This window comes from Ammospiza nelsoni, chromosome Z (assembly GCF_027579445.1).
Source record: "Ammospiza nelsoni isolate bAmmNel1 chromosome Z, bAmmNel1.pri, whole genome shotgun sequence".
Classification (NCBI taxonomy): domain Eukaryota; kingdom Metazoa; phylum Chordata; class Aves; order Passeriformes; family Passerellidae; genus Ammospiza; species Ammospiza nelsoni.
In genome coordinates, this window is record NC_080669.1 from 15763311 (window position 1) to 15788087 (window position 24777).

Below are 24777 nucleotides of genomic sequence, written 5' to 3' on the forward strand. Positions count from 1 at the left end.
CAGCTGGGACAGATGGCCCTAGCTGACCAGAGCGACATTCCATACCATATGATGTGTAAAAACAAAAGCCAAGGGGTGCTGAATTTTTATTATTAAGGTGTTTGTCTTCTAAAGCAACTGCTACATGTACTGGGGCCGTAGTCCCAGGAAGTAGCTGGACATCACCTGCTAAGAGCAATTAGAGAATGGATCTCCTTGCTTCTCAATGTGGCCTTTGCCTTGATCTCAACCAATTGAGCTTTTCATCTCATTTTCTTCCCCTGTCCTGCTGAGCAGAGCAAGTGGTGAAGCATCTTTGTGGAGCCCTGGTGCCCAGTCAAGGTGAACCCACAGCAGGCATATCCTGGATGAAATGAAGTTTTCTCCACAGAAAGAATGAATAATGCCCTGGCACAGCTGAAAGCCAGGGTTCAGTTTTATACCAGCGTTGCAACTTGATGTTCAAGTCCCTGCTGTCCAAAGCCAGAAGTAACCAAATCTAACTATGTTCCGACACCTGAAATATCCCCTCATATGGTTTCAAGAACAACTCTGCAAAGTCCTCAGGATTCTGAGTAACGCACAAGTAAAGTAAAATAGTCATAAAGATTGGAGCAGCCAGAAACTGATGAACTACTGAGCAGTACCTGATTTCCACTATGAGTGGAAACACCTTATTAAAGCATTTTCTGGAAAAAGGTGCTTTCTGCAGAGCCGTCCCCAACAAGTGACCAATTTGCTGCTCACAGCAACAGGAAACTTGGAAGGGCTGACAATCACCAAAAGAAAGCAAATGCTAACATAACTTACTTTTTTCTCTTACACCCAATAGTGAAGGCCAAGGCAAAGAGGACTTTGAAACACTGCTAAGAGACTACTTTTACAAGCTTTTCAGATAGCAATTTGTGAGAACAACACTCTTTATTTTATGCTGAAAAATACTTCCAGGCTTTGAAATGTTCACCTTTACTTTTTAATTTCTATTCAGCAAATACCAAGAGAACAAGTATAGTCATAAAATACAAAGAGGAAAATGTATCTGGAAAGTGCTCTTAAGAACATCAATTAGACAATACAACATCTTCAGCATAGTCCTTTGAGCAGCATCTGTGAGGGCATTTGTGTCCTGCAGCCAGGGAAACACCGGTTCCTAAAGCGTCTGGGGCAGGAAAACCACTGGATAAATAATTACTTCTGTTCCACAGAAATGTTAAATGACCATTCATTTGAAAGTCTGACCTGCATACAAGAGTGAGAAACAAGATCTTCAGAGCCCGCCCCCAAGAATTCATTGAATCATGTGGAACTCTCCACATTCTGACAGGCTAATGAGGGCCTATCCCAGTGTTCCTGAAGGAAGCAATCCCTACGAGCCTTGGAACATAGACCAGGCCCGGCAAGGGCACCCCGGGAAGGGAAGAAGGAAGGAAGGAGTTAATGGCGGCAGCGAGAGGCACGGCAGCCCCTCCCCTGGGCGGGCCGGCGGTAACATGGCCGCGCTGGCCCCGGCGCTGGCGGCGGCAGCCGGGCGGCTGCAGGTAAAGGCCGCTGGCACCCCGGCCTGGCGGGGCCGCGCCTCCGGAGGAGCCCCGGGCTGCGCGGGTGTGTGGGGCTGGCCTGAGACAGCCCTTCGGTGTGGCGGACTCGGCGTTTCTCTGTTGAACAGTGCATTGGTGTGTGCGGGCGTGTCATACTCCTCACTCCACCTTCGTGCCCCGGCCGCTTAAATTTACCTGAATCGCGCCAATGGAAATCGAGCTCTGCACTGTGGTGTTGTCTGCTTGAAAGTACCGAGCATTAAAAAACAAACAAACAAACAAACAACAAACAATAAAAAAAAAGGTTGTTAATAACAATTGATTTTGTTATCTACAGAATGAGAGCTGTTCCAGTACTGCAGGTGCTGGCCGACAGGTTCAGAGCTGGAAGATCAAAGCTGAACGAGCTAAGAAAGTTGAATTCATAAGAACTGCAGAAAAGCTAAAAGCTCAGTAAGTTAAACAGTTTATCATAAGTATGTTTTTTATTCTGTTCTGGAGGTATCATTATTAACTCGAGGTTCAAAGTAAGAATGTATGATAATGAAATCTTTAGGCTAAAGGTATCCTTTTCAGGAGTTCAAATTATTGTGGTTATTACAGTATCTCAGGATAGGCTTATGAGCTCCAAAATGCCCTGTTGTTTGAATTACTATTTGGACTTATGCCAGTGGTGTAGTAAGACTTTAGTTCAAATTGATGCTCTCAGGTGCACCAGAAAAGGAAATGTGTGAGGCACAATTGAGTTCTCAGTCTTCCTACTTAGCTGTGCTTACCCTGTAAAGACCTAAAGCCCTTAAGATATGCTGACAAAAGGGGAACTGCAGCAACTGCAGAAGATTGAAAGACTTCATCTAGAATATGTAGGCCACGGTTTTGAAAAACAAGGGTTCAAGACATCCCAGGCACAGAAATGATTTAAACCTGCTTCCCCACATCTTGATCAAGTGCTGATGACAACTGCACTGGCAGCTGAAAGAACAGGGAGTTTTCTTCTGGAACAGATGAGCTTTCTGGGGAGTAGCTAATGTAGCCATCTGACTGAAGGAGAGTTTTGCAGTTGTGAATCCTGATTTAACAGGGCACTTAAGTCTCACACCGGTGTTTTACACTGTGTGTCTGGATCGAGTTCACCTTGATTACCCTGGATCCTGGATTGTGGTTGAGAATTTGACCACTGGGTAATGTAGATGTTCCTAAGCCGCTTGAAGCAAGGCATGCCATTTAACTGTGGCTCAGCGTCCCTCTGTGATGTTGTCTGTGCTGGGGCTCCATCTAGGTGTGCCACTGCATTAATACAGCCTGTCTGCCTGCACTTCCCAGGGAACAGTCTGGCAAGGCTCCCAGAGAGAATGCATGCACATAAAATTTCAGTGTGTAAACCGATGCATGCAAGGAAATCACTGAGGTGATTTCCTTGTTAATTTCTTGTTAAAGTTCTTGGGTTACTGTGGTGTGTAGTCTTATAGCTGCAGAAATACTTTCCTTGAAAACAGTTGTAGAACAAACCAGGGATTTGTACCAAATCTAAGACAGTCCTGTTAACACAGCCTGCCCACTCACCTTGGAAAATCTTGGGGCTTTGCTGAGTGTTACTGAGAAAGGCACCCTTTTTTCCTAGGCTTGCAAATATAAAAAAAGACAAAACTGGACACCTTTATAACAGGAAGAGTGATTCCAGGGTAGAATACAGATTACTTGAGGAACTGGAACACAGCATGACTGTCAGCAGGAAAATGGAAAGTAAGTGAGGTTTTATTTGGGTTTATTTGCTTTTTTTAAAATATTATGTTGTTTTTGTAAATGGTTTAAAAATCAGTAATACGGAGGGATCAGTTTAGATAGAAGATGGATACTGGTAAGTGTGGTATTTCACCATGTGATTAGAAACAGTTCACTGCAAAATTCAGAAGCATAAACATTTTGGGCCTCATATGTTACTAACTGTTATCTTTTAATCTTCAGTGTAAAACCACTGTGGTGGAAAGGTACTGTTCAAGAAACTTGGAATCAATTTTGTGTGTATATTGTGTGTATATTTGTGTGTCCAGCTAAGGTACAGTAAAAATATTCTTACTTCAACATTCACACACTGATTGTTGCCTTTAAATACCCCTTTAAACTGTTCTGTGTTTGCATTTTTTGAGTTTTTGGGCAATGAATATTCCTACTTCAGATAGTACTGTGAGATTGTAGACAGTCTGTCCTACAGTATCTGTTCCACTTAGACACTATAGTATAGTTCAAGAAAAAAAAGTTACTCCCTTTACTCACAGTACTTGAATTCTTTCAACAATAATCCCATAAATCATGCTATGCTATCTGATACAGATCAAAATGAGTTGAAGAAAGTAAAGGAATGTAGAAACAATTAAAAGTATACTTTCTTACAAATTTGCGTGTGTTCTGATGTGCGCCTTTTATTTAAGGAATCTTAGAATGTCCTTTACATCTTGCAGTCCTTAAGAAGTGTACATTTTTTGAGGAATGACTAAGCTAATAAGTTCAGAAATTTTTTCCATGAGTAAGAAGGGAGCATGACATATGGATGGAAATGATGCTATGAGATAATAAAGAGGACAGTGATGAGAGCACTACATGTCAGATGTGAAGGAGTATATCCTAAAAGATACAAAAGTGTACAACCCCCCGCCCCTCCCTCCCCCAAATTCCCATTGTACTGTGTTGAGGTCTTTCAGCATAATCTGTATACTGTAAGATTTTCTGTGGTCTCAGCAGGAACTTGCACTTTCCTTAATGCAAATCTTTTGGGATAGACGATAAAGGTCCTTAGTATCTAAGATGTAGCCAGAATTTCATCCTCTTCAGCAGTGTATGTATGGATTCACAAGGAGCCAAGTGGTAACTTGGCTATACAAACAAGTGCACACATGCTTGGAGCACATGAAAGCATTGATTCTTCGCTATTTAACCCAACGAATAAATGAACCTTGTTGAAGTAGTGCATTCATATACACTTCAATGTTTGTTTTCTCTTCATAAATGGGTGTTTTGAAGCCTAGGTCAAAGTCTGCCTCAGAACTCTAGAACTATCACCTGCATAGGCAGTATTCTCCAAGTTCCCCTTTAGAAACAGGAGCTACTAATTTTAAAATCTGCTGATGCTGTGTAGGGAGCTAACATGGACCACATGGTCAGCTACATGCAATATCAGTTGAAATGCTTAGTACTGTGGCAGTTTCTTATCATCAAAAAGAATTTGTGTCCCTGCTTAGAAGAAACCCCTAGTTTATTTTGGACACTTCACTGCTGTTGTTCTTTTACTGAATACAATGCACAAAGAAACTGTCAACTGTCGGCATCTTACTTTATTTAACAGAAGCTAAAATCCTGCAGCAACTATCAAAAATACAAAACAACGTGAAGAAACTTCAGCAGCAATTGAAAGATGTGAAGCCTACACCAGAGTGTAAGTCAAGATGACAGGTTTAAAAACATTTTCCTCTACAGACAGGTTTCTTGCATAGATACCTTTCTCCTGCAGACTTGGGATTCTCCTCCAGTCTTCAAGATGTTGCAGGAATCTGGAAAGGGAAGACTAAACCTAGAAATCATAAAAGACTCTGCAGTTCTATGTGGAAACAGCAAATTACTTGTCTTACAAGTGGTGTACGTTTGTTCCTTGAGGTTGTTAAAAGCCCAATTTCCTATCTGTACCATTTGCCTTATGCAAAATAAACCTGATATTCTACTACCATGTAATTCTCTTTGATCTGGTAAGAGGTCACAGAGTAGGTTCTACAGGGAATTAATTTCTAGCCACTGGTTTGAAATGTAGACTGGAATATTCCACAGAAAATGCTGCAGCAGTTTGTTCAGTTCGGATGTTTTAAAGCTTTTGGGAAACAGGTTCTGAAAGAACCATGTCGTGTGGTACATACTACCTTTTGTGAATCTCAGGTTGAGGGCCTCCTACTAGCTGAGGACTTTCTGATGCTAGATAAAATGCATCCCATTTCATTTATTCAGTGCTTTATCTATTAAAAAAAAAATCATTATCTACTTAAACTGTCAGTTAAGGTACTGAGGCATGAAAGATGAAAAATTAGATTTAGTTTCTATAACTTTACCAAAATACAGGTTAGTTGAACTGCATTCAGCGTGCCCATAGAGATGCTGGGCTGATTTAAAAGAGACTTTAGTCTAATAATATAATCTAATCTAATGGGTGGATTTTCTTTCACTGCAAAATATATTTTCTCTGCACAGCTGTATTACCATCTTAAGTCAGGACTACAGCATGCTGACAGTACAGGACAAAGTCTTACACTGATGTTTCTTTGTCAGCTTCGTAAAAGTAGTTACCTGCAGGTTAAAAGGATTGCTGTAATGTGGAATAAACCAGAGTTGAGTGTGCTTAAGTCATTAACTGCATTGCTATAAGAAAAAAGTGGAACTCTAGGATAAGTCTGTCTTAGTTTGGGCATCAGTTGAAGGTTAGTCAAGGTGAGACTTCTTTAAGGGAAATAAACATTTATATTGGCATTTGCATCTGGTTAGCTAAGTCCTTTCATAAACACACCTTTTGGATAAATAAGAATTTGTCTTTTAAGGCTGTTTGAGATGGAAATGCATGGTTTTTTGTACAATGAGATATGTGTCCTGAAAGTCTCTACAAGTCTTGCATTTCTGGATAGTGCTTATATGCTTTTTTTCTTCTTTTCCTTTTTTAGTTGTTGACAAGATCAAGGAAATGATGGAAGAAATAGAAAATGCAATCAATGCTTTTAAAGAGGAACAGAGGCAAATGTATGTTTATACGTGCTTCAGCTACTAGAAAAAGGGCTGTTGTAAGACAATGAAATCTTTGCATTAATCTAGCAAACTGTTCTTATGATTTACTCTTTTGGTAGTGATTCCTGAGATATGTAAATCAAAGTACAACCTGTCAGAGTTAGCATCTTGATAAACTGACTTTTAGAGAGGTTGTTTATACAGCTATTGCAGCATTCCAGCATAACAACAATTTGCCTATGAATAAGCTTTTTAGAGAGGCTGTAGAAGAGATTAGATTGTGGGGGGTTTTTTTGTTGCTGTTCTGTTTTCTAATCGGGTTTTGGGAGTTTATTTTTCTTTCTACTGGTGTCAGGAGGGGATTGAGTTAATTGTATGCATGCCATAAATGTGTTCTTTCAGTAAAAGGGTAACTTAATTCTCATTTTGTAGGGCTTTATTACTGGATCATTACAACTGTGCTGTTACCACTCCAGTTCTTAATCTTTGAAGAATAGCTCTTGTGTGGCCTTGAACAATTCCAAAATTCATTTTTGGTGAATGGACAATGAATACAGGATTTTTTTTCTTACATTTCAGTGTTTGTCTCTTTTCAGATATGAACAGCTTTTGAAAGAGGAAAAAGCTGTCATTAATGAGCTCAGTCTCTTTGAGAGAAAGGTGGAACTGTGGGCATTAGGGAGCTCAACAGCAGAAAAAGTTTGGAAATTACCATCAGCCAGGATCACAGTTGATAAAACACTGGAAAATCATCTACCCGAAGAAGTAATAGAGTTTGAAAAATTTCTTCAGCGAACAGGGGGGCGGCAAGGAGGCTGGGATGAGTATGATCATCAACATTTTCTGAAAATACGGACAAAATACAGAGGAAGGCTGTCTTACATGGATGAAGCCCTTGAGTATCTCAGCGGAAGAACAAAAGAAGATATAGAACAGCATGACAAATGGTATCAAGAATATGTAATTTTACATGAAAGAAAGAAAGAGGTAAAATAAGCCCTCTAAGGCTTTTGAAGATTTCAGAAAATGTACTTATTTTTCAAAGGCATAATCTCTTGTTTTTATATCTGCCTCTCTGGTTGTAGTGCTAGGCAGATTTCTGCTACAGTTGATGGTATACAACTGAGGTCTTTATCATCCCCAACCTGCCAAAGTACTTGTTCTAATAAATAATTACAAATAGGCAAAGACCTAACAACGCAGAGAAGTGGCCTGTTGTATTGCCAAAGTATATTAGAAATGCTTTTGAAGTCAGTGATCGTGCAAGCTGGGTGCCAAGCCCAGAGCAGTTACTGATCCTGTCTTCCTGTTATATTTGTCTCTAGGAATGTGTGTCCCACTGTATAAGCAATACACCTAAGACAGACTGACACGCAGAATTATGATTCCCTCAAGAACTATCTAAGTAATAAAAGGCATACTGACATAAGAACTACTATAAAACAGTGGGTTAAATGGAAAGAAAGCAAGAACTGAGATACATTTGCATTAAAAAAGCATATTGCATCAACATTCAAAACTACCCGAAGTTATTACGATTGCTGTAACTGTTTTAGCAGACATATGTTGAACCTGCTTGTGTAATCCACAAAATAGGGGGGAAAAAAGAGAGGAAACACATATAGGTGCTTCTTGGTTTTAGGTTTTGCCTTCTATAGACTTTTAATTCCTATGTGCATATTTTGTGTTCTTGGAACAAATGTCTTCATCAGATTGAATCCATGTGAATATGTAAAATTTTCATGAAACTTTGGATTTTTTTCTTATGGTCTCTTGCAGTCAATTAAAAAGTGGAAAGAAAAGCAGCAGCAAGAAAAAGAAAGAAACTTGAAGGAAAAAGAGAAATTAGAAAAAATGCTGAAGGAAAGATGGCTGCAGCGTGAAGAAGCTCAGAAGCAAAAAGCAGAAGAAGAAAGAAAAAGAAAACATGCTGCAGTTGAAGTCTGGAAGAAACAGAAAGTAGTAGCATTTGCAATAGATCAAGCATCCCAACTAAAACTAGAAGACAAAGAGAAAAAGCAGCAAAAAGAGAGCCAAAGTCACGTGAAGTTAGTGTTGGAAAGGAATACCTTGCAAAAAAAAGTAAAGGAGGAACTTGAAAAGCTTGAAAATCAGAAGAAAGAGGAGGCTGAAAAGGAGGGAAGGAAGAAAATTGCTGCAGAAGAAATTTCTAAGTTTCAAGAGCATGTGCGTAATTTCACCTCCATTTTTGCATGTCGTTGTTTTAAATTTGATATGTCCTACTACAATATAACCTGTTAAATAGGTTTTAAAGTCCAAGTACTATTCATCTAAATCCATTTTTGATTCATTACAAATAACAGCATCTATTGCAGATAAAGAGTATGAAACTTGATTTTAGACAAAGATGCTCCTTTTCTGCAATAGGTATTGAATTCTACAAGATTACTCAAGATCATATTTCTTTATCGATACAGAAGTGCTTTTATTTCTTCACTAAATAATTTTTTTGAGAAAAACTGCTTGGGCTGTGCTGCCTAAGAAGACTTCAGAGGACCTGAGTGCTCTATTCAGGTGGGAGGTAGAAAGAGTTGTTGCAATATCCTGCAGGTTTCAGTATCTGTTAGGCAAAGTCAGATCCCATATCAATGTAAATGCAATTACTGGAAAGTTGGTATTATTGTCAGCATTCATACTGAAGTTTTATAAACAGAGTATGAACTACTACTTTTTTATTTCTTTCTTTTTATACTACTTTTATATAATTTGTTTGTGCAAGACAATCTATAGCATGTAACTACCTAGTGAAACCTCATTTTTTGCTATTACAATAATTTCAAAACAAAAACAAACATAAAACCAACCAAAAATAAAACCAAAAAAGCTGTGAAAAGGCTGCATCTATATTTTTACATAATTTGTCTTACTAAGGAAGAAAAGTTTGCTTTTTCACTCATTATGTTTCAGGATCTACATAAACTGGAGCTAAGGGTTCTACAGAAACACACTAAAGAAATAGAGAAACAGGAAAAAGAAAAAAGATTGGCAAAGTTAAGAGAGAAGGTAACTTTTTGTTTGTTTTAACCAGAGATGTGTGCAGCTCGGTGGTTTAAGCAGACTTTCTTTTCATTGATATGAAAGGCAATTGTTTTAAACTATTTAACTAGTTGATAAAGGAAAACAAAAAGTCATGCCTTGTTATCAGTAGACAGAATTGCAGTAGGCATAGTTATTCCTGTTTAAAAAAAATGGGGAAAAGTTCCTACAATTTATGTCTCTCACAGTAGTATTTCACTGGGTAAGGCCTATAAAAGTGATCCCAATATGGGTGGTGGCTTTCATTTTTCATATAGTTTTCTACCATTACTTAAATAAATAGGCTGTCTCCCAGAAGCATTTTGCATATACTGGGTTTAAAAAGAGTTTAACCTTTTAAATTACTAAAATTTAATGTGAGCAAGCAGTGTCACTGTCTTCTACAGTGAAGACCCAATGAGCGTCATGAAACTCCATTTGTGAAGAACGAAAGAGGCTAATTATTTTTGATTGTTTGTTTCACTCTGAGGTCGAGGTTCGGGTGACCAGAGACCGATCCAGGTTGAACAGACCTTCCAAGGGCTGGGAGGAACGCAGTCAAGAGATGGCACCAGCAGCTGCAGAACCGCTGTTGCGTGTTTCTCAGAGGTGAGGAGGGGGACCGATGGATGTGCAGCATGACACAAGTGCACTTTTATATTTTAAGCCTTTCTGTTTTCTTGTCAGAGCTGTCCCAGCCTGGAGAGGAGGGTCCTAGCTGCGCACCAGCCCGTCCCAGCCGCAGTACGGAGCAGCAGCCGGCACTTTCCGGCACAGAGCCGGCCGGACCCATGGCGTGCATTACCTCTGTCTTTTGCGAGTGTCGCGTTTGACACGCCGGCTGCCAGACCGGCCGGCTGTGATGTCCCTTGGCATTAAAAGCGCGTTTTCCCCGCAGCTGGTTGTGGCGGCCCCTTAAGCGTGGGGTGGCCACGCCGGCCCCCGCCGCAGTGCACTGAGGCGTCCCTTCCCTTTCCCCTCCCCGTTCCCCCGTTCCCTTTCCCCCCTGCCCTTCCTTTCCCTTCCCCTTCCCTTTCCTCCTGCTTCCCCCTTCCGTTTCCCCGCCCCGGGGCGGGCGCCGCGGCTGACGCGATCCGGGCGCGCCGGGCGCGGGCAGCAGCGGCGAGATGGAGATGGCGGCGGCGGCGCCGTGCCCGGGGGAGCCGGAGCGGCTGGACTTCCTGCGGGAGCGGCACGTGCGCTTCTTCCAGCGGTGCCTGCAGATCCTGCCCGAGCGCTACTCGTCCCTGGAGACCAGCAGGTAGCAGCGGGACGGGCGCCGCCGTGTCCGCCCGGCTCGGCCCGGCCCGGCCCGGCCGCGCTCCCCTCCCGCCGGGCGGTCGCGGTGCCGGGGAGCCTCTCCCGGAGCGCTGCCGTGTCCCCCGGCCGGGAGGAAAAACATCCCTATAAATCTGACCACCAGCAGACGGCTCCCAAAAAATACGTGTTAGTGTAGAAGTGTAGTCACCGCTCGCGTAAACTGCTTGACATCCACGAGGGAAGACTTGTTGATCCTTCTAATCTGTTTTAAATCTAGTGCTTCACTCTCTTAATCTGCCCTGAAAGCCATTTTAAAATAAATCACCTAAGCTTCGGCACGCAGGAGACTCCTCTTCATGTAACAAGTATTTTTAAGTCTTCGTTACCTAGTATAAAAGAGAAAATACTAGTGAAATATGTTCCTCACTTTGAATGGAGCAGCATTTGTTCCTTTAATGGCTTCAGAATGTCTTTATTTGATATTCTTACATCGGAAGTATAAGAATACTGTATTGTGATTATCAAGCTGCACTTGGTAAAATATTGGAGACAAGTAAATGGTTTGATAATCTTATTCAGCCAATAAAATAGTAAAATTCTTTTCCACTTTATAATGTCTGCGCAGCAAGCTCCATGGCTTTGATCAGGTCATCCTGCTTTATTTTGGTTGAGAGCACAAACACCTGGCATAAACATGTAAGGACTAGAACAGGTAGTGCTGAGCTGTGTGTGAAATAATATAACTTTATACTGAAAAGTTAGAAGTGGAACTACTGGAGAAGGGCCAGCAGAAGGCTTAGAAGATGGTTAAGGGGCTGGAGCATCTGTCCTGTGAGGAAAGGTTGGGTGAGCGGGACCTGTTCAGCCTCACAAAGGGATGACTGAGAGAGGGTCTTACCAATGCGTTCAAGTATGTTAAAGGGTGGGTGCTGAGAGCATGGGGCCAGACTCTCTAAGTGATCCCTGTGACAGGGCAAAGGGCAGCAGACAGAAACACAGGAAGGTCCATCTCTGTGGAGAAAAACTTCCTCCTACTGAAGGAGGGTAACAGCATCAGGCTGATCACTGAAACAGACTGCCCAGGGCGTTTGTGGAGTTTTTTTCTTGGAGATATTCAAAACCTGCCTGGACACAATCCTGTAAAAACTGCTCTGGGTAAACCTGCATTAGGAGAAGGGGGTTGTATGAGATGATCTCCAGAGGTGCTTTCCAACCCCAGCTATTCTGTAATTTTGTGACATTTTGATTGCAGAGCTGTAGATCATTTATTCATTAAAAATTAGTCGGTGTTTCCGTCTGCTTTCTCATTTGTTGTAGGTGACAGCAAGGGGAAGTCTAGGCATTCTATGCCTAACTGTGTATAGGCCTTAAAATGACCACAGCATGCAGAGGTACTAGAGCAATAACACAAATAGCTTACCTTAGCCCCACTGACATTTGAAAAGAGTTAAAGAAATGGGATGTCTTCAGCCTAGATAAGGAGGGATCTAATCACAGTCTTCCATGGGTGGGAAACTACTTCCAAAGAAAGATGGAGGTGTGCTGTTGGCAAGGGATCGTGGTGACAGGGCAGGAGGCTGTGGGAATGAGGTACTTGGGGGAGAATTGTGTGGCTGTAGAAGAAATGTCCTTCACTGTTGGAAGAGTTAACCGTAAAAAGCTTGCCTATTGAAGTGATGGAATCACATTTGAGGATGTGGCTTCTCAGGATCCTGGGTCATCTCCTCTGAGGCCCTGTGTTCTAAAAGTGGGACCAATGATCTCCAGAGGCCCTTGACAATGTAGACATGTTCTGCAGGGCTGCACACCTGTCTGTTGACAGATTCTAATTGGGAGATTGAACCACAAATGCATAATTTTCAGCTTGATTTCAAAGGTATTAAGTTTCCCTTCTTGCCAAGTTCAAGGTCACTGAATTCAGCAAACCTCTGGAGCTGATTCAGCTGCAGAAAGAAATGCTGTTACCCTTTTATTTATATTTCCCCTGTTCCTGAATTGGAGTTGTTCTATTTTGAAACTCAACTAAAACTCAACTAAATTAAAGAGAGATGTGTTAAATAAATAAATAAAGTAATTTGTCAGATTTTTTTTTCACTGCACTGCAGTAGAAAACTCTGTTTGTTGTCACCGGACAAGGATGGTAGAGGAATTTTCCTCACTGTGATGGTGCATTCCAGCTTAAGCTGTCGATTGTCAAACAATAACGGAGATTAAAGAAAATTCATTTAATGTTCTCTACTCAACTTCTTGCCTCAAAACCCTTTGCAATTATTTTTATCTGTAGTTACTCACATGCAACAGTAGCTGCCGCAAGAGTAGTTTTTAAACATTCTGATTGATGGTGTTTCATACACGTTGATTGTCAGCACTGTGAGGTTTTGCAGGAAAATGCAACTTTCTGGTCTCTGAAGTCTTTAAGATTCTGGTACTTCCCGGTGCTCCTTGTAGCACAATCAGTTTCTCAAATTTGTCACTTCCAATGCTTTTTGAATTCTTCTGTAAAACTGTAGTCTTTGTCCTCGCTTGAAGACAAAGGGGTCTGAAATTGGGCGTCCAGAGTGTCCTGGTGGCCATCCTCTGTGGAAATGGCTATAGATAGAGTTTTACACTTCTTGGCATGTGTCTGTCACCTGAGGTGCTGCTAAGAGTTGCTTTTGCTAGGACATATGTCTGTTAATTTTCTGTGAGGGAGGATAGCGTATGGAGAAAAGATGCAGTACCTAAACAGCTGTATTGCAACCTGTGTATGACAAGTGCTGCCAGACACTCTTGCCTACCGTAAATAGATTCCATCACACTACAGGCTGTTCTTCAGTAAAGCTGGAGACAGACAGTCAACTCTGAATAAATGAGCTGAACCCTAACTATACTGAAAACTACTTTTTAAGTTCATATATCTGACACATGCATTTTCAACTGTAGATGAGATTTGCTGTCTGTGCTGTATGTATAGCCTTGTGGTTTTGGACTTTGCAGCAGTTTCTAGTGTGGATGTTGGCATGTTTGTGCCTCATTGGAAGTAACTTAGCTGGGTAAGATGGAGTGAAAATGTATTTTTAATAGCTCTAGTAAAAGATTGTCAGTGTTCATGAAAATCAGAACATACAGGCAGTGTTTCAAAGAAATAGTTTATTGTAGCTGAACAGTAAATTCCTTGTTTTTTTAAAATAAAAGTAGTGATTTTTTTGTTGTTGTTGTTAGTTATTTATTACCCAGGGTCAAATTCTGGGTTAAACAGAAATCTGATCGATGGGAAAAGTTGATATAAGCCTTGAAGTGTTCATTTTACACTTTGAAAAACAATTTCTTAGTCATCAGAAGGGTTAAAATATACTCTTGTTCTACATAGAATACTTTTGTGTGCAACATACTTTTTCTGGTTTTCTCTACTCAAAATTTATTTGAAATAATGACAGTAAATATACATATTTTACTAGCCTGCTGGTAGGAAAGTCACCTTAGGAGGTTGTGCCACTGTATTGAGATTAACATCTGCTGTGTTGCCATTTGGCTGCTGTGTTTTAATTAGAATAATTCCTTTGCATGTGTGCTTTGGGCTGACTCACATGGTCTTACTGTTTGTGGTTCTGATGCAGAACCTCATGCAGACATTAAGTGGCTGTGGCGGCTCCTGTCCACATCTGTCTCCTCAGAGGTGCCAACCTCTGGCGAAGGTGGCTCACCAGTTTGTGCGGTAAATACTAATTACAGCTTAATCTTGTAAGGAAAGTTGGTATTAACTGTTGGCTTTCCTTTGCATACTGAATTTTGGTTTCTGCTTGTGTAGCAGTTGTTTCACAATCCATCATCTTATCTGGTGTATGGAGAGCAAGAATTTCTGGAAGGGTCAGACAAGTGTGGGTGGCAAAATAAACATCCAGCTAATTTCAGTGAGTCACAACATCCAAGGTACCATTACAAGAGCGTTTTCTCTCACACTGAGTGCTCCCAAGTTCCTAACCCAGTGCTGTTGCTTTGGTGCTCTGTCAGAGTGAGTAATGCACTGCTGGAGGGCCATGCCACCGGTGGCCGCAATGGTTTGAGTTAAAACAAGCCCAGTAAAGAAGGTGTTAATTAGCAGGTATGATAGCACACATTCATGGAAGAAAACAAGTTGTAGGAAAGAAGGACATTCAGCATGCTAGCTACTCCACTGCTCTGTGGGATACTTGAATGTGACATGCTTAATTTTAGATGTTTAAGTGAGGTAGTCATCTAGGCTGCTTTACACCCAGGGACCAGAAATAAGTACCTCTAGATGTTAATTCATTCTATATGCCTATTTATGCATTGCTTGCTTACAAAGTAGGCTTTGCTGTTTGACATTGACATGTGAAATTGGGTTTGAGGCACAATAAGAGGCAGCTTACTATGGTTAAGGGTTACCTTGCATATCTGCCTAATGCATGTTTAGGGAATTGTTCATGTAAGAATTCTTCACAGAGAACTAGTGCTCCATATGTTAATATCATAACCTAGTTTACTTCTTAGTGGGTTGTTTTGTTGGGGTTTTCTTTTGGGTAAACAGCCCCTTACATAAATTTTTAATTGACATATCATTATTATATAAAAGGAGGGACAGCTTATGTGAAAAACCTTGATGAGGCAGAGAAATGTTTTCAATACAAAGAACATTATTTTGTCCAGTAGATGACTTTCATGTATTCTAAGCTAGGCTCTGTGTTGCACCACTATCAAAGGCTGAGAATTCATAGATGTGTCTGTTGCTGCAACCGATTGTTAATTTCCCCATGATATTTATGGTGGGAAGTGTAAGTCTTATCTTTTTCTTTTAGGTTGACAATTGCATTTTTCGCACTCTCTGGTCTGGATATGTTGGATTCCTTAGATGTGGTGAACAAAGATGATATAATAGAATGGATTTATTCCCTGCAGGTCCTTCCCACAGAAGACAGTGAGTGAGTTTTTAGTTTTTTTTAAATTGATATTAACATTTTTACTTTTGCTTTTTACTTGGGGAATAGTGGATGACTCTTGTTTTTATAAAATACAAGGTTGACCTTCCTGAAGTACAGTCCTGATAATTTCAGGTAGTGATGTTTAGCAGATCTTGCGTATAGATCCCTCACAAGTCATAAAGCTAGAAAAAGCTGAAATTAATTTCAAGATCAGCCAGTATAAAATAGTATAATAAAGTTATTTATATATATATATATATATATATATATATATATATATATATATATATATATATATATATATATATACACACCTTTAGATATTTCAGAGGAATGTTTCACATGCTTTTCACCTGCTTCTAAAAGAAATGCATTTGTTTTAAAAGTATTACAAGTGTAATAGTGATTATATTGACTTCCACTTCAATGCCAGGAGCTGTGAGCATAGGTGTGGTTTTTTACAACTGCTTTTGGAGATTTGGAGGTGTAAGAGTAAGAAGCAAAAAGGAATAACGCAGTCCCTGCCTGATGTTCCTTAGATCTGTGAAGGTTGAATTTACCCTAGGTTTTGAGAAGGAATAATGCTGCTGCTGAATCCCAGCTGTCCTCAGAATGGCAGGTGCATAGCAGAAAAGCTGGCAAGAGAACTTGCAGGAATGTCCCTTTCCTGGTGGTTGGACAGAGGTTAGGGAGGTGCTGTTCCTGTGGGCTAGTTGTTGTTGGCAGATTTTTGTGCGGCCGCCCAGGGGAATGGCTGTCAGCACTGCGAGGGCTGCGAAGGAGGGAGGGACATGAGGTGCGGCACCGCTGCTCTGTGACAGAAGGGGCTGGCGTGTTAAATGCTGCTGTGGGCATGGCTCCAGGCTGCTGGTCTCTCCAGTTGCATGTCTGTGAAATCATTCATCCATCCATCCGTGTACTTTGGATGGATATAGGCAGAAAATTCAGTGTTTCCTTCTGTTATTTATTCTAATTATATACAACAAACAGGGTCTCTAAATACAACAAATTAGGTCTCTATAATTAGTTTTATGAAATAAGCATATGGAAGTCAGGACTGCTGATGCTTTATTTTTACAGTAATAAAAAAAATCCTTTTTATTACTCTGGAGATATAGAAACCATCCGATCCACCACAGGAACTAGTTTTGATGGATTTGTTGTTTCTCGTATTGCCTTCCAGGATTGATTTTTGAAAAATAGGAATTTGGATTATATAAAAAATCCTACGAAGTTTTTTAATGATTAGAAGGTTCCTGTGCCTTACTGTTAAGAAATCTTTCCCCAGTGTACATGCTTTGTTTTTAGGAGTTGCTCACTTTGTGACTTTTATACCAGTCTTCAGGATTTAATTCCAAAAGAAGAGGGAAGTTTGCATGAGGAGAGATTAGAACAGGCATTTCTGTTTGGTTGTTTGTCTTTGATAGTATGCAGTAATCCTCTGGGGATTCAGTGTTTAGAATATTGCCATTGTCTGGAGCCTCCTAGGGAGGGCAGTAAAAATATAAATGTGCAGACGTGCAGGCTGACAGTTTGGCAGAGATGTGCTCCTTCTTTTCTAGCAATCATCCCCTCAAAACTGAGAGGAGTTTTGGGGAGGGCACTTTTGGCAGTGCGCTCTGTGCTTTCCAAGTAATAAATCTGCTTTTCACTAGAAGAACAAGCTGCCCTTCAATTCTGTGTTTTTGTATCATACTGTAATAACTCTTGTTCTTCCTGTGCTTTTGGTAATAACACTGCTCTTATCTGGTCACTTGACCACTAAAACTTCAGCGTCATTTGTTTTTCCTTTTTCTGTTGGACAAAATGTGCAATAGAAAGTGCAAAATGTAAATGATGCTGATAGCAGCAGGCTAGATACTGAATGACTAAATGTGAAGAACAACACCTACACTCTGGTAATGTCTACTTCCAGTAAAATGTATCGGCTCTCTGGTTTATAATCCTGAGTGCGTGCAATGCTTGCTAATTGGCAGCCTCCCAGCAGCAGAGCTCCTACTCCCTCTTTCGGCCTCTTTGGAGAAGTGGCTAAACTGTGGTAGGCTACAGCACTGAAGTTTTTGGTTTCAAAGTGCTTGTGCATCTCTAGTTTAAGAGCCCGGATCTAAAAAAAAAGAAAACCAAAACCAAGAAAGCACAATGTTTTACTTTTAAAGAAACATTCTATTGCAGCAATTTTTTCATGCATTCTGATAAATGTCTCTTTCCCTGGAATATTGATTTATAAAAATTGCATCAGTGGTAGAATTTCTAAAATTTGGTATCAGTCAAAAAGAGAATTCCTGTAATTCTTATTAGAAAATAAATTTCTTTGCTTTTCATGTTTGTCCCACCAAAGGTTTCTTTATGCACAGCACTTAACTTGATTTTTATTTAAAGCATTTTTTAAGAGGGTAAATTCATATTATTTTGAGAACTACTGCTGCCTTAGAGTCTTCTTTCCAGTGGATGGGAGACAGAGTAGTTGGTGCTCCACAAACTTAGTATCTGTTTGTTTTTATCAATAACTGTTATAGTGGGTGCACTGGCTGGGCTAGAATTAATTTTTTTTACAGTAGCCTCTAATCTGCTGTGTTCCGAGCCTGGTACCAAAAGAGTGTTTTAGTCTTTCAGCTATTGCTGAGCAGTGCTAGTCAGGGCTAGCTCTTTTTGCCTCCTCTGCACTCCTTTTCCAATGGCAGATACCGCAGGGGACACAGCCAGGGCAGCTGACCCAGGCTGACCTCAGGACCATCCAGAGGGACACTCCATAGCATCTAGCATCATTTTCAGAAAAAAAAAAAAAAATTAAAAACTTGGTAAGAGAAGGAGAAAGAGGGCAATATTCATGGTTCTGGCATTTGTCTTCCTGAGTAACCCATACACTTGCTGAGGCCCTGCTTTCTGGGAAGTGACTGTATACCTGCCCAGCTGATGGGAAGTAGTAAATGAATTCCTACTTTGCTTTGCTGTGCACCCACAACTTCTACTTCACCTATCAAACTGTCTCTGTCTCACTCTCTGAGTCTTCTCTTCAACTCTCTGTTTTCTTGCCTCAGCTGCTGGTTGGAGTCAACCCACTACAGCAGAGTGTTACAGAACCTGCTAGAAAATTCAGAATTTGGTGGTTTAGAGCGCTTCTTAGATAAAGTCTCGCAATATCCTGTGATAGCCTTAAGTGACATGTTTGCATTTACTGGTATGTAGTATGTCTGATGGCTAATGACAGCTTCACTTCAGAGGTTTGTAGTTTTGAAACTAAAGCACACTAATGTTGAGATCTTGATCTAGTGAGTAAGAAGGCAAACATATGCTCTGTCAGCCTAATCAAAATGCACTTGAGGAAGTTGAAGATTAGAATCTGTCAAGATAGACTATATTCTTCTGTGGGTTTATTGTAGCTGTGATTCAAACAGAAAATGTCTTTTTGGTACCATAAGTTTAGCTCAACTCTTCCAGAAGCTGGCTCAATACCACTTCTAATTAGGAGGGAATGGCAACACATCACATGTGCAAACTGAGCCTCACACAGAAACACATACTTAGCTGAATGCTTCCACTTACTGCTGCCTTCTGCTTGTTTGAAGGATCCCCATCTTCTGTAACTCATGCTAAATAGTTTGGCTTTATCTTTGATTTTGGCCATTGTTACCTTTCCTTCCCTTTTAGTGAATGCTTTACTTAGGTGCATAGCTACTGTGGTTTTGTTTTCTTTGTGTGGTTGCTGCAAGAAGACCTAACTATGTTTCTTCTTAGAAAGAAGTTGAAATCTTAAAAAGTGCTTTTTTCTTTTTTAGTTTTGTGGAGGGTAATGTTCTTTTACAAGCCTTGCCGAAATGATACATTGTTAGATTAAAACGCTACTTTTTGAAGTGTTAGTGAAATTGGGAAAGGGTTGACAAAGCACCCTCTTTTAGCTAGTTGCTTGTTCTTAAGATCATGTCAGTGTTTTAGTTTTTCCTCTCATAGTGCAGCTCCTTGACAGAGCTATTTCAAGTTTATTTTAACTAACTAAGTGCAACTCATACAATTTAAGAAAGATATATTCCAGTTTCTTGCAAGTCACATTCAGGGCCAGTTCAGCACTTTTAAAAGAGAGTGAATACAGAACTTTGTACTCAAGTAATCTAATTACACAGTGGAAGCACACTGCTTGGCCATATTCATCTACCATCCTCCCCCATAGGAACAGTGGCATTTGTTTGACCCTGCTTGAGAGCTTGCTGCAGTGGCAGAAAAACACGCATTTCTTTATCTCACAGAAGGTTAGCTTTGTGTTGTATTGGTGAACTGTGTTGATTGGGAGCGCCAGTGCCAGCCCATTATGGGAGAAGGAAGAAAATTGTACTTTTTGACAGCTGGATGCTTCACTAGCTTTGCTGTACTAAAAAAATGGAACCAAAAGGAATAACAAAACATATGTTATTTATTGGTCTGAATCCCCAGGACCCATGGATACTACACTGAAAACCAGTATGATAAATGACAGACCTAAAACTTACTTCTATCAAAGTCTAAATTCAGATTTGTATGAATGATTCTTTCTTCTTATGTGGCAGTACTGAAAAAAATGTATAAAATGACAATGACTTTTTTGAAATCATCAATACATGTGAGCTTTCTGATCATGAGTTTCTTGAGCAAAAATGCAAATTTTGTTCCAGCACGACTTGCTTTTATGGCTGCATTTGAAATGTTTATCTAGATGTATAATGGGCATTTTAGAGAATGGAACTTTGCATTTAGTGACATCCTCTAGTGCTTTGATTTACAGGGGCAATTACAAGCTCTAGTTCAGTGAGAAGAGCTTATGCTTACTTTTATCTGGATGTATGGACTGAATCATGATTAAAGCTGTGATTTTTTAAATATATTATTTTAGTAATGTGTGTAAACTCCTGTAGTTAGCAAAAGGAGACTAGTCTTGCAGCCAGAGGAATGTATGGATAATCTGAATGTTAAAAATTAGTGGTAAAAGTTTATCAATTCTTCCATGCAATATAAATAACAAATTCCATAAAATTTAAATAACAAAAATTCCCTGTCTGTAAAAAAAGAGCTCACAGGATAAGTTGTCTGTGGTCATCACTTGAAGCTCTTTTACATATCTTAAGGACTTTCTGGTTTAAGGACACATAAGTAACATCTTTTTATTCACAGGAAAGTTTCAGCTCTTGATTTAGACATTGGAGTCTCTTGGTTTTGGAAAAGGGTCCATTTTCTTTAGTTGTCAAACGTGAAACGTTTTTCCAGGTGTGTTTTTTCAAACCACCACAAATGGTCACACATCAGTTTATGAAGTACTTGTTACTTTTTGCTCTGCCTTAAGCTCCTGTAGGAGGAGGTGGCTGAGCAAGGCTGGTGGTGGAAGTGAACACCAGGTGGAACCATTTCTCAGCTGCGGCGGAGATGGGGCACAGCAAACTCTGCTGCAGCTGAACTGGCCACTCCAGCAGTTTTTCCCCAAGGGACATGGGCTGCGATCACAGCCTTTTAATTTGTTTCTAGTTCGTTTTTAATTCTGTTTCTGATAGCCCATTTTTGGTTCAGGAAAGTGAAGAGTGATTAGCAATACTAAGCTATTACATAAAACAAGAAGTACAAGTAAATTGCAATAAAATAGTAAAGCCAACTTTACAGAAGATGAAATTTCACTTTGTAAAGTTTCTTTCATGAACTGAAAGACAGTAATTTCCTGTAACTTGCCTTTGGTTTTCACTTGATTTTCAACTAGTATGCTCACAGGATGCTAAAAAACCATTTTGAGACGCTACATCAGTGTTCCAGAGTCATGTGGTTAAAAACAAGCTGTTTTCACTTCCTGTTTTAATGCTTCCTTTATCAACTCAAAACTCTATTTTTTACTTCATGTGCTGTGACTAGAGATTTAGCAACTCCCTTGTAATAGTCTAGGAAGGTCTAGGAAGCATCTATTGCAAGCACATTAATGCATTTAAGGGAGGAGATGATCAAATTCCCTGCAAAGTTTGCCCTAAAGTTTTCCTAAAAGGGCATGCTGGTCTTCTCTTTTTCCTAGGAGCCGGTGTATGAAGTTTGGAGTGGGAGATGAGAAGTACTGACAAAAAGTGTCAAAATAGATTTTTATATTCTTAGTAATTCAGTTAAAAATCCCAATTTTAAAATTGTGAATGCGGTTTTCTAGTTGATAAAAGTACAGTAGTAGAAGAACGGTTTTGAAATACTACATGAAAATTGAACATCTAAAGGGAGTAATGCATCATGATTTCATTAATGTACTTTAATCTATTTGTATAGCATCTGTGAACTCAGAAGGGGATCAGGCTGACCCAGTAACAGCACACAAGCTTGGGTTTCATGCTGCCATTTCTACCTTGATAATGAATTATAAGCTACACTCCAAAAGGCCAGTGATGGGGATTGGTATTTCTGGGATGAATCGTTCCATCTAGCAGCTGTCAGCTGAGTTCTGGTTCAGCTGCAGAGCTGTCTTAATTGTAGCATGTGTCCTTTGCAGTAGGCCAGAATAGCTGTGTTAGTAGCATAATATCTCTTTTCTAGGTAAAGGGTTTCCCTACCAGTATCATTTCAAAGTGAGGTTCTAGTTTGCTTAAGCACTTAAGACACAGGTTCATTTTTACTGAAAATGAACGTGAATGTGATTTTCCCCCACTCCCACGATGTCACCTAGGAAATCTGGAACTTACTGGGCAAGAATTCTAGGTCTTCTCTTACTGATTTGTTCACATTGTGTAATTTTTGAAATTTTGATGCCTTTTTGGGCAGTGTTCTTTGGGACCTTAGATTAGTCTTTAAGACTCATTTAATTTTTTATGCTTTCCAGAGGCTGAGGTGACATAAAATGCAAGTTTTTGACTCTGCAAGTGAATAGACAAATGTTCTCTGCTAAGAATGTTTATATTATAATAAAATGAAACAGATATTATTTTTGTCTTTTTGTTTCCTCTGTGTGGATCAGACTATGGCACACCAGCTTTTAAGCAGGCTGAAGTTGCTTTTGTTACATGTGTAGAATCATTAAGAAGTACTTTTGACTGAGCTGTGGAGGAAGTGGAGAATTGCAGGTGTTTCACTCTATGTCAGTTAGCTCCAAAGACTTGTCTGGCAGAGCACCTTGCATACTTCAGGCCAAGTAGAAATTCTTAAGCTAACAAAACCTTTTAGTTTAAATTTTGCATATAAACAGAGTATGCTTAGAATTAGAAGGTAATATGCTGCTAAATTATACCAGAGCTTGTAGGCCACATTGCATAGTGATGTTGCTTAGAGCTTTCAGCTTTATAACTATTCATTCTTATTTATTCTGAGGCAATTTCCTCTAATATCCATGAGGATTTTTAGCTTAAAGGCCGAATAACTTAAAAGATGTCAATAGTATTTAAGAACAACCAGCTGCTGTTTGACTGTGGCATTCATTAGGTTTTTAGTTTCAGACATTGACCAGTAAACTGAGGTTTTGCCATGCAAAAGCAAGTCTGAGTCCTGCAAAGCTGTACTTAAACTCTTGTCAGCATTTGGTTCATGGTTCTTTGTGCCACATGCTCAGGTATTGTGACGCGTTTGAAACAAATTACACTGTATCACTGACAGAAATGTTTGATAGCTACAATGTGCTTAAAACTGCGAATTGTTTATCCTTGAACGTGTTGCAAAGTATCTTGAAACAATTCTGCTTGAGAACAGATGGTATTACCAGGCAAGAATCCAGACAGGAACAAAAAAAATATGTTAACTCTGGCCATTTTCCCAGGGGAGCAGTCCTTTTCTCTTTTTTTTCTTGTGAGCATGGAAGACAAGTGACACAAACTGTACTTCCACCAAATTAAAAAAACATTAAAAATCTGATGCTTTGTGTTTTGTCACTACAGCAATAAGTAAGTTAAGTTTGCTTGTGATTTTCTTTATTTTTTTTTTGTTAATGACAGAGATACCAAACTAAGGTTGGGAAATAAGAGACACATGCACATTTTATTAAGCCTGTGAATAGTGTTGAACTAACGGGTCTTGATCTCATTAGATAATTACAGTTTATAATAAATGTTTCAACAAAACAAATTAGTTGAGTATTGTTTTAATCTTTTCCAGGATCAAATATGAATCGCTGTGGATTCAGAGGTTCTTCATATTTAGGGATGCCATTCAATCCCTCCAAGGTCAGTTAAGAATGTGTATGTGAAATGTTTTCAATTAGGCAATAAATTATCTTATGTCATTTCTATGGTATTAACTGCATAATTACAGAATGTCTGGACAGCAGGGAATTTTGTACTGTTAATACTGAAATGTTTGCAGAACTTTTAAGAAACGTGTATAAGAAACATTCTAAAATGATACCTAGAACTTAAATTCTCACAGCAGTAAAGAAACTGACACACAAATTATGGCTTATCTCAGTGCAGTCTCTTCCTTCTCTGGTCTTCTCCTAATAAAGGAAAACTTATCTAGCTGAAGAATTGTCATGAGTTAGAGAAGCTGGCCAGAATAGCCCTAATTAAGTGGTGCAGAACATGCTGTTCTTTGCTATCACAGAAAGGTTCAGGCTGGAAAGGGCCCTTAAGATCATCTAGCTCCTATCCTCTTGCTGCAGGCAGGGACACCGTACACTAGACAGATTGCTCAGCATCTCATTCAGCCTGGCCTTGGATGCTTCCAGGGATGGGGATTCCACAGCTCTGGACAATCTGTTCCAATGCTTCACCACCCTCACAGTTAAGAATTTCTTCCTAGTACGTGATCTAAACCTGTCCTCTTTCATTTTGAAGCCATTCTCCTTGTCCTGTCACTGCATGCTTTGGTAAAAAGTCTCTCTCCGTTGTTCTTGTAGGGTTCTTTCAGGATCTGGAAGGCCACAATTAAGTCACCTCAAAGCCTCCTCTTTTCCAGGCTGACAAATCCCAACTATCATAGCCTTTTTTTATAGGAGAGGTGCCTCAGCCCTCTAATGAACTTAGTGGTCTCCTCTGAATGTGTCCCAACAGGTTCCTGTGCTCCCTGTGCTGAAGACCCCAGGTCTGGACACAGCATTCCACATGGGGTCTCACCAGAGGAGAGCAGAATCCCCTCCCTGCCCTGCCGCCCACGCTGCTTTGGACACAGCCCAGGGCACGTTTGGCTCTCTGGGCTGTGGCTGCCCAGGGCCAGGTCATGTCCAGCCTCTCAGCCACCAGCACCCCCAAGCCCTTTGCTCTCCATGACTTCTCTTTCTCTCCCAGTCTGCACCCTCCCAGTCTGGGGTTGTCCTCACCTGGGTGTAGCACCTTGCACGTGGTCTTGTTAAATCTCATGAGCTTCTCATGACGCACTTCTGGAGC

At 40.1% G+C, this 24777-nt stretch overlaps 2 protein-coding genes across 3 annotated transcripts in view; both read left to right on the forward strand.

Annotated features, from left to right (window-relative positions):
* The window catches only part of CCDC112 (coiled-coil domain containing 112), a 29520-nt gene extending 19331 nt beyond the window's left edge, over positions 1-10189 (forward strand). Inside the window, exons 1-10 of one of the 2 annotated variants that reach the window (XM_059492471.1) lie at positions 1470-1517; positions 1855-1970; positions 3139-3260; positions 4858-4947; positions 6212-6287; positions 6869-7259; positions 8052-8459; positions 9201-9296; positions 9799-9917; positions 9996-10189. In XM_059492471.1, the coding sequence (XP_059348454.1) occupies positions 1470-1517; positions 1855-1970; positions 3139-3260; positions 4858-4947; positions 6212-6287; positions 6869-7259; positions 8052-8459; positions 9201-9296; positions 9799-9917; positions 9996-10026 (1497 nt within the window). In that variant the 3' untranslated portion in view covers positions 10027-10189. Of the gene's footprint in view, positions 1-1469; positions 1518-1854; positions 1971-3138; positions 3261-4857; positions 4948-6211; positions 6288-6868; positions 7260-8051; positions 8460-9200; positions 9297-9798; positions 9918-9995 lie in introns of those variants that run through there. The other variant, XM_059492472.1, reaches the window with a different exon arrangement.
* A 24-nt stretch (positions 10190-10213) lies between these two features.
* PGGT1B (protein geranylgeranyltransferase type I subunit beta) overlaps positions 10214-24777 on the forward strand; it is a 37453-nt gene continuing 22889 nt past the window's right edge. Inside the window, 3 exon segments of the mRNA XM_059492473.1 lie at positions 10214-10569; positions 15365-15483; positions 23552-23619. Coding sequence (XP_059348456.1) covers positions 10436-10569; positions 15365-15483; positions 23552-23619 — 321 coding nt within the window. The 5' untranslated portion in view covers positions 10214-10435.